The sequence below is a fragment of the Austrofundulus limnaeus genome, unplaced genomic scaffold (genome assembly GCF_001266775.1).
Source record: "Austrofundulus limnaeus strain Quisiro unplaced genomic scaffold, Austrofundulus_limnaeus-1.0 Scaffold469, whole genome shotgun sequence".
In the NCBI taxonomy this organism is placed as follows: Eukaryota; Metazoa; Chordata; class Actinopteri; order Cyprinodontiformes; family Rivulidae; genus Austrofundulus; species Austrofundulus limnaeus.
In genome coordinates this window covers 333,517-343,313 of record NW_013952871.1, presented here as the reverse complement: position 1 = coordinate 343,313, position 9,797 = coordinate 333,517, and the positions used below count along the sequence as shown (strand labels likewise).

The following is a 9,797-nucleotide window of genomic DNA, read 5'->3' as shown; positions in this document are numbered from 1 at the left end:
CCCTGGACAGGTCGCAAGTCCATCACAGGGCAAGACCATTTTTGTTTGGGATTATTTTAGAAATTGATGAAAAATAAGTGTAGATAAGTGTTTCTGTTTCTTATTCACAGTCTGTGTCCGCAAGACAATATCCGTATTATTAAGATCAGTTTTTATTTATAAAAAARTAAAATGTAAAGGAAAAAAACACATATTTCTATTAAATAAAAACTGTTCCATGCTGTAACTCTGATCCCAAAGCTAAGTTTGACAAAAAAATAAAACTCGTTAATTTTATTTGTCAGGGCTGTAAGTTTCTAAATCAGGCCACGAAAAACAGAAAGAAACAACTCCCTACAAGACACCAAATATATTTATGACTTGTTTAACATGTGTAAAATTCAGCACTGTTGGTAACCTGCAGATTCCTTCAGTCACACAAAATCTAAATTTTTGGACCTGYTTTTTATTCTAGACTAGCAGAGAGAGTTTCCAGTCAGGAAATGAGAGTCAGCAATAATTCCTCAGAGACTGAAAAACTAATATTTGAAAGCAGTCACTCTTTTTACCCTCCCAATGAATAAAAAAAAAGGAAAAAAAAAACACACAAATCCTCTGTTTGTATTGTCAGTTTGCTTTTATCTAGTGACTAGATGGGAGGTTCAGGGGAGATAAAGTCTCTCCTGAACCAGCACCACCTCCTCCTGTTTTCTGTTTGCAGTGAAACATTCCTGTCGCTTCACTGGGGACTCAGTTTGACTGAGTGACCGGAGCAGTTGAGAACCATCAATGCTTCCAGCAGCAAAGCTCCAGGTAGCTCCTGCAGCAGCTGCAGCTTTTTCTGTACGAATTCAATAAATCATCAGCCACCCGTTGGGGGTTTGAAGCGGGGTGGGGGGTGCATGGGAGGCAGGGGGTAGGGAAACATTAACAGGTGCAAACACTTTTGCTGTTCAGTTTGAAACAGTTCGTGTCAACTCTGCAGGAAGGACTACGACATAAATTAAACTTTCAACATCTTTCCAGCAAAAACAAACAGCTCGCTGGTTCTTTTCACAACAAATCCAAAGTGATTTATACCCACGTCCTCTGATTTAATCTTTATTTACTGCTTTGCAGTTCAGACTCTGAAGCAGCTTTCATTATTTTATACATTTTGTAAAAAAATATTTAATTTTCTTTGTGTAACTGCACAAGCCCCACATTTGCTGCACTCCTAGAGACTCAAAGTACACAACAGAATGCAAAAAAAAATAAATAAATAAATAAATAAATCTACAAACTTAACTAATTTGTAGATTTAACTAATGGAGTCTCTAAATGCGACACTGTGTAAAATGTAATATTTTGGAGCAGAATTGACTAAATTGAGTTTGAGTTTGGGTCATACCACAGAAAAACCCTGACAAACAACAATCAGGGTCTTTTTGACTCATGGAAAGATCAAACAAACAGACAAAACTAAGACAAATATGTAGGTGAGTTTACCAGGTGGACTCGGTACAGGATGCTGATCCCCAGAGTCATGAACGGTTTGGAGAAATCAATCACCTTCTCTCTCTCGGAGGTGATAGTGAAGCCGGCGGCTGCCAGGTCTGCTTTCTGCAGTGGGATAAACAAATATGGACAGACAAAAGGAGCAAATATGGTTATTTTTCATGAAGAGGAATTTTGGACCCACAATGCTTGAAGCAAAATGGAAAGAGGACAAGAAAAGATTTGTTTCTTTTTATCATGTGCAAATGAAATAAATGGGAAAAGGGTCTGCACTCTTGTTTGTGTGAAAACAAACTACAAAAGCCACGGCATAAAATAAAAAAAGAGTCAAATGGGTCAAGAACATAAAGGCTAAGCTGACATTTGGGTGAAAAACAGAAAAAAAGTGCATAAAAGAAAGCAATGTCTGAAATGAGCCCATGAGCTAATATTTATTTTAAACAGTTGAGCCCCAAAACAATCTTTTAGACGCTTGAGCAAACACAACTTGCACAGAAAACAAAAATGCAACAAGAAAAGTGTTTAGAGGAGGATTTCATAACTTCCTAATGACTGCTAATATAATCAGTAATGAGCAGAAGAACTCTCACTGAATCGCAATAATGGTTAATGTATTTTTTTCATTAACAGAAAACACTTTGGGAGGAACCTAATGTCAGAAATAATGTTTCTCTGTAATGTTTCCTCTGATTTCGGTCTTTGAAACAGTGTTTCATCATCGCACCAGGTCATTTTTTTAACGTGTTCTTTTGTTCACCTGTAACTGTCAAAACTAACAGGTCCTGTCAGAAATAAGGGATCATTTGGCCACTACTGCAATAAGATAATTAATATTTTAAACTCTAGGTCAAAGGTGTCCAACTCATTTTCAMTGAGGGCCACATGAGCATTATGGTGGCCCTCAAAGTGCCATTTGTAATTAAATTTGATGTTTCATGTTTAACCTCATCTCATTGCTACAGATAAGCACCTCTAACAAAAAAATAACTGGGCTCTATTTGGTATTTCCTGCATTGAAACAGTATTTTAACACATCCTCTAAACACTGCAAAGTTCTATGTGAACGACTGACTAAATGGAAAATAAACAAAACAGAAATACTATTAAAAGTAAAAGTGAGTTTTACTCACTTTTGATGATAATAATAGAATAGAATAGATTTTTATTGAGCACAATGAAATTACAGTAGCTACCATTTTGACAGTGCAGCTGAATTAAGATTTTACATGGTGTATTTCAGCAGCTGCCAGCTACTTTTAAATTATGTGCATCTCCACCATGGTAGGATGCCATCTTTTTTGCTGATAAAATAAACAAAATGCATTGTGGAAGATGTAGTTTGTGGTCAATGCTGGTTTTAATGCAGTTTATTTGGAGACATTAAGAATAGAATAGAATCACCTTTATTGTCATTATAATTTGCATTACAATGAAATTTTGCAGTTTAGAACACCTGTTTCAGGAGAAAGACACACATRACAAACATTAGAGAAACATGAACAGGTCTTGCGCAACCCGGTCGCGCTACCTGTGCAGTTTGGAAATACACACGATAGGAGAGGCGAGTTAAAAAAAGTTGCTCTGATCCTATGTTTACACATAAACACAGAAGCACACGCTCAAAAAACCACTGGCTCAGTGCAAGGCAGCTAAGGAGTGAGGGCTGGGGATCAAACACATGGTACGGGGTGGGATGCAGCGGAGCCAGTGACGTTTCAGGATAATACTCCATGCTGGAACCAATCAGAGACCTCCAGAGTCCAAAACTAGTTATGATCCAAGTTCAGTTCATCAGAGTTCAGTTCTTTGTCACCACCACCATGGTCTTCGGACTGGTCCACCCATGGATGATACGGAGGAGGGAATGGGGGAACAAGTCTTCATTCTTATGTCTTCCAGGGATGTTTTTATCACTGCTGAGGGCCAAGGTCAGTAGCTGCAGGAATCCGAAAGATAAACAYAATTGTTTTGGTACAATCAGCCTTGAATTTCTTGCTGCTTTACAGTCTCAACTGCATCTCTGTAATGGCGAAAAAGCTGAATGTTCCAAATTTCATCACCTCCTCRCCTCTCTTTCCATCTGAAACTTCACCCAGGTGTAATCCTACATCTCATGGGCACGCTGCTGAGCTGTGATTCTCRTCAGAATCACATCCAKTTTGCGACTTATATCCCCCAGCAACTGAGTCTGTGCGTTACCAGCATGGGAGATTCCATCCAAGGTTCCTGACAGCTTTTCACAGGCCAGGACTACTGTCAGGGTCACTTTCATTTTGTGATAAGCCCAAACTCCTCCACAGCCAATCAGCAGGAATCCACTTATCATAAATCCAAATATGTACAAATCTTCCACGTCATCAATGGAAAGCGGCGCCAAACAGATCAGGTTCCAAGCCCCCTAAGAACCAGCGACCTGGCCAGCCACCACCATTCCACTGGGATAGCTGCGCTCCCCACGCTCCAATTTCAAAGTTGAAAAAATAGCGTCGATTGCGTTCAGAGACCAGTTTTGATTTTGGATGGTAGGTAGAAGAAAGGCTTGAAAAAGCTGTAAAGYAGGAAGGAGRGACAGATTCAGGAGAGAGAGCAAAAGTATCCAACTCCTCTGAAGGCCAAGCAGAAAAACAGAGCTATTCAAGGGCTATTCAYTAAATTGCTCAAGGAGGCACAGTTACTGAAAGAGAACAGCTCAGGGGCTGGGTACGTATCATCTTTCACCTTTTAATTTTTTAAGCCACTTTGGTAGAAAACAGAACTTAATATGAGTTTCTTCATCATCAGTGACTTTTTTCTTCTATTCTCTTTTTCAATCTTTCCCACTGCATTTCTCCTTTTGCTTCTTTTTTTCTTTTCCTTCCTCTCTAGATTTACTTCTTTAAAAATAGCTTATTTTGTTGCATTGAATTGCAGTTTATTTAAAATCATTTTGGCTTAAGTTTGACATGGGCTCTAAGTAACGAAAATTTGTTTTTCATCTAATGACTCACAGAATCAAAACAAATCAAAACAATTATCAATTAGTATAATCAACATGTAATTTGATGTTTTGTTTTTATAACTTGAGCATCTGATAAAGGAGCCTCCAGGACACCACCTTTATATTTTTTGGCACGGCCCACTGGGAGGAGACCCCAGGGCAGACCCAGCACTTGCTGAAAGGATTAAACCGAGAATCCTCTCTGGCCTCAGAATGCCTTTAGATACCCAGAAGGACACGGAGAGTTTCTACTTTGAGAAAATGGCTCATATGCTGCAGCCAATGCTTTGCTGCCAAGTGAGTAAGTGAGGATTAAAAAAAAACTTGATGTCAGTTTGATTTGTTCCTAAATTATAATAAAAGTAAATTTTAATGGGATTGTTGTCCTTTGTCATCAAAAAATGATCTTAATGTTTTCGTAATTTACTTTTTGTCAAAACTCTGAATTTRTTACTGATATGTAGTGCTATGTATACTTAAATTCCTAAATCTGATACCAAAGGTCTATAGGTGGTGAGTTTTTTTCACTTTATGCATGCAGATTAATCTGACTCACGCACTCCAGTGACTCATGTGGATCATGTGAGTCATTTTGTTCTACAACTCTCCTCATCGGAATTTGTTAACTCAGAGACTAGGCTGCAGTCTGCCAGAGGACATGTAGTCTCCAGGTTAATTGAGTCCTAGGACTTGAGAGTACTGATTTGGACCATTAACCCATTTGAGTTAGTAACCGACCAGTTCTACAAAAGGACCCATAATTAAAGGCAGCACCTTATTTTTAAATGTTTAAATAACCTGTGCAGTGATTCTGGAGCATTTAATGAAATATTGATTTTTATTGTTGAGGAGTCAATGTTGAGTGTGTAGCTGCCACTGAATGCATTAAGAGTTAACAGTGAATTGTAACAGTGCAGGTCTCAGGGGAAGGCGTGGCACTTACTCTCTAATCAAAGCTGTTGGTTTTGGTTAGATCCCTCAGATAAGTCATGGCGGTGCGCACATTTTCAGATGAGACCCGTTTTGAATAGACCATGCTTGATGTGTACAGACAACCATTTAAATAACTTTCTGAAAGTTCAATAATCTGTTGCAAAATTTTACTCCAAGCTTTTAATTAATTCAAAATACTGCAGAGCGAGATCTGATGAGATTTAACAGGCTTGGTAATATTAGCTTCTCTCCACTGATGCCTCATTAAATACAGAACAGAATATAAAACTTTTTTTCCTCCATAAATTATAGAACAAATAATGGTAAAGCTTCACAGTTCTGTAATATCCCAAAAGAACCTTTTGCTTTCCAATGTAATGTCCACGTAAAAAAAACTCCCACCACCCACTGGAACACAAGTTAGGAGTGATCAGGACTCTGTACCACAGAGCAGACAGTGTCCCTACAAACCCAGGAGCCAGGGAGAAAGAGAAATCACACACACGACAGGCCCTGGAGCAGTGTGGTTATCCTGACTGGGCTTTCCTGAAAGCAGACAGGAAACACAGACAGGACTCTATGCAACCTTCAGGTGAAAATGAAGACCCCAAACCCAGACCCAAACCAGTGGTTATTCCGTATGTTGCGGGTGTTTCGGAGAAACTGAGACGTTTTTTTTCTAAACATGATGTCCCAGTGGCTTTCAAACCCCAAAACACATTACGGCAAAGGCTGGTTCACCCCAAAGATCCGGTGCCCCGGCACAAACAGAACAATGTTGTATATGCTGTGAAGTGCCAGGAGGACTGCGACCAGTTATACATCGGAGAAACAAAGCAACCACTGTTCAAAAGAATGTCCCAACACAGACGAGCTACATCTAATGGCCAGAACTCTGCAGTTTTCACTCATTTACAGGCCAGCGGTCACTCTTTCAGAGATGAGGATGTTCTCATTCTTGATAGAGAGGAACGTTGGTTTGAGAGAGGAGTAAAAGAAGCCATTTTTGTGAAGAAAGACCGTCCATCATTAAACAGAGGTGGAGGCCTCAGTTTTCAGTTGTCCCCCTCCTACAGTGCGGCTATTGCCAGTATCACTCCACCCCTGTTAACAATAGGTGTTAATTAGGTGTCAACGATAGCCATGTGATGTGAGTATCAGTCACATGGAAGTAGTGCTTAAAGCCTGAATTTTGCCTGAAACTTTCAGACTGAAGAAGTCTCTTGGAGGAGAGACGAAACATTTCATTAGAGAAGAACCCGTCCAGAAGACCTATACAATTTTTTTCTTTTTGATTTTTTACCTGGATTACTGAGATGCATCAGGACATAATGTCCACATATGTAAAAAGCAGAATAAAAAATGTAGCTTTTGACTGTCAGACTGTTTTCATTGCAGCAGAGTTAGAGTTCACGAGGCAGACACTCTCTTTACCTTTAAGATTCAGGTTAACTTTTCTTTTTGATGGAGATTAGAGTAAGGGCTGGCTTGGGTAGCCCTGAGGCATCCCTTTGAGCCAAGTTCAGAAGACAAGATTTTCTCTTGTGTCAGGTGCTTGTATTGTTCCCTCAGCGGAGCGAGCTTCTTTTGTAATGGAGRAATGTCCTAGTGGGTTCACAGAACATGAATGATCCTCACCCTGAGGTCAAAACTGCAGGAGCGTGCACCAGACTTCACCCCTTAAAACTCATCAAAGAGACGCATGAGGAAGTTATCGCTGTCATACAAACAAAAGTTTCTTTTAAGTGGCAATTCAGTCTCTTTTTCACAATTTCTTATTTGTTTTAATTGATTATGAGAGTAAACAGAATGCAGATAATGTCCAGTGTTGCAAGGTTTAAGAAATTTTTTTAGTACAAATGTCATAAATTGTGTCTTTGTCATTTTATTTTATTTTGATGAGAAAAAAACAAGCTCACAGCCTGTTGAATGTGACGTTTAGTCCATCAGAAAAGGAGGTGACAGAAATATGGAGGGGAATCCAAAATACGGAAGACAGTCAATCGGTGTGTGGATATTTGTGTGAATGAGTGAACGACAGTATAAAGCACCTTGGAGTCTGGGTCTTGATAAAGTTCAGGCCATTTACCGTTTACCAGGACAAAGCAACTGGTTTGGTGCACCAAAAAGTCAATGGAGGCGTCTTTTAGTTTTGTTAAAAATATTCCACAAACTTTCATCATTGGTTCTCCTTCATCTGCCATGTTCATTTACTTTGAACTCACATTTGATCTTGAKAGGTTTTGCAGGATTTCCCATCTGACATGTGAACGTTCGTGRACAGAACCTCTCTGTKTGGGGTGTRCTGTCTTTRCCATGTGGCTGTACACCACACACTGTAGGACTAAACTAGCCTGACCCATGCCTTCCAAACAGTTCTGCACAATTCTAGTTTCCCTTCACTGCTCCGTCTGATTTCTCCCGTAGACAAGGATTTCTCTGGTAGAATCTCAACTGGGCGGATCAGTGAACAGGAGGAGGAGTTGTGAATTATGACGTTGATTTTCTGCACTGTTTTAGTCTAMCGTAGATCAGCAACGRCAGTGGAGGAAGTGAATGAAGCCATTCAGTTTGTGTTGACAAGGCTTCCGAATTAAATTAAATTTGTCTCACAAAGCCTGCAGAACTCATTTATAGCTATCTCATTAGGTTATTTCTAGTATAGGGTAGATGTTTACAGCTCATGCAATGTCCGATTAGCTTCTTAGCTTAGCTTCCTTCACGGTCGAGCTGGTGCACTACATACGTCACGGCCAAACATTAGCAATTGGTTAAAGATCCAATTGYTTTAAACTTCAACAGACATTTTTTTAGATAAAGTGTGGGCTCTCCCAGTCTCTGAAAATAAACCAAATGTTTTAAAATCTTGTGTGAACAAGACATAACTTAAATGGATAAAATTTTGATTTTCAAGAGCTAATTTTAAAGTGTTTCTTTTGTCTGGCAGCAGCACAAAACCGGGTGTGTCCCGTCTAAGTTTGCATTTGACCTTGACGTGCGAAGGTGTCAAAGTGAAATTTAATTTGAAAGATAATCTCATTAAGGTTTAGGTCAACAGAGACCGAGAGTGGAGCCATAATGAAGCATTTATCTGGACTCCAGACACCTCTCTGCTCCTTAATTAACACCTAATTGATTAACAAGCACACACTTCTTAAACGAATTTCACCCACTTTCATCAGGCTCCTGGGTCACATGGACAACAATGTTTGTGTGTGTAAATTTAGATTAGACATGGATAGACTGCCTTGTAGAACAATCAGCAGGAAACAGTACATATTTCAAGTTTTTAATCCTCTTGCATAACCTCTAGTTGCACACACAAAAAGTTTTTCACAATATAAAAATAAAGGCATACCTGCTAGCTCATCTGTGTGTGTTTGTGTGTATGTGTCTGGGCTCATGCTGCGGAATCCCACAGTGTAATTGAAACAGCTCTGTACAATTAGTAAAACAAAAAAACAAAAAAGAAAAAAAAATCTTGATTAGCCTCTTAATGGCGCGCCTGTGTTTCCCATTTTCTCTTTCTGACACATAGGCACACAAATACAATCATCAGCCACAATCACCATTATCATCAGCATTATGTGTTGGCTCCGTGTTTCTGTGTGTGTGCCGACGCCCCCACACACACATAAACACACACGAGGAAACAGTTGTTTTAAACGATAACCTGGAGACTAAGGATTTCTACTGGACCTGACAAACTGAAGTTTAGGAATTGTTATCAGCRTCAAAGTTCCCAATTTAAACAGAGGAAAAGACTGATTTGAGTTCATGGTTTAAGAATATGTTATCACACAAGATCACATGTGTCTTAGAAGAAGTATTATTCAGAAATATAAAATCAGCAGGACAAGTTTTTGTCAGGTAGCTTAATACTTCATTCTAACTTTTAGTCTGCGGTTATAAAAATAAATTGTTTGATGTGGTATTTAGAGGACTTAAAATGCATACTCAAAACACYAGAATGACTGAGTGAAAAAACAAAGATGTTTATAATAATAACAAATAAATGAATAAAAATAAAAATATTTGGCAGCATAATCACAAAGGTACAGAGACCAGGAAGGAAGCATGTGGGATAGGTATCTTCACTTTGTTAGACTGTAAGGGCTAGAACGTATTTTGGAGTTGTTACTACTCTGGAGTGTCGGCCAGAACACCGCTTTTAGGCCAGAGGATTTAAGATKGGGTTGGTGCACACAATGAGGAGGCAGAAATGCTTTAACTTGTTGTATTGAACCTTTCTTACAAACATACAGCCTTTGTGAACATACTTTGGTGGACAGGTATGGGTGGAATTAAGGATGGAGACAGGTGTGTGTGGTTTCTGTAATACACAGATAAAAATGACACTATAACCAAATGTCCACATTACATAAGAAATGACAAATACAGGCTGAAATAC

The 9,797-nt window shown here is 39.1% G+C and overlaps 1 protein-coding gene across 1 annotated transcript in view; it reads right to left on the bottom strand.

The window, feature by feature from the left end:
* The window catches only part of LOC106529821 (glutamate receptor ionotropic, kainate 5), a gene marked incomplete at its 5' end in the record, with an annotated part of 59,723 nt that overhangs the window by 35,811 nt on the left and 14,115 nt on the right, over positions 1-9,797 (bottom strand). Inside the window, 1 exon segment of the mRNA XM_014025333.1 lies at positions 1,468-1,581. Within this exon segment, the coding sequence (XP_013880787.1) occupies positions 1,468-1,581 (114 nt within the window).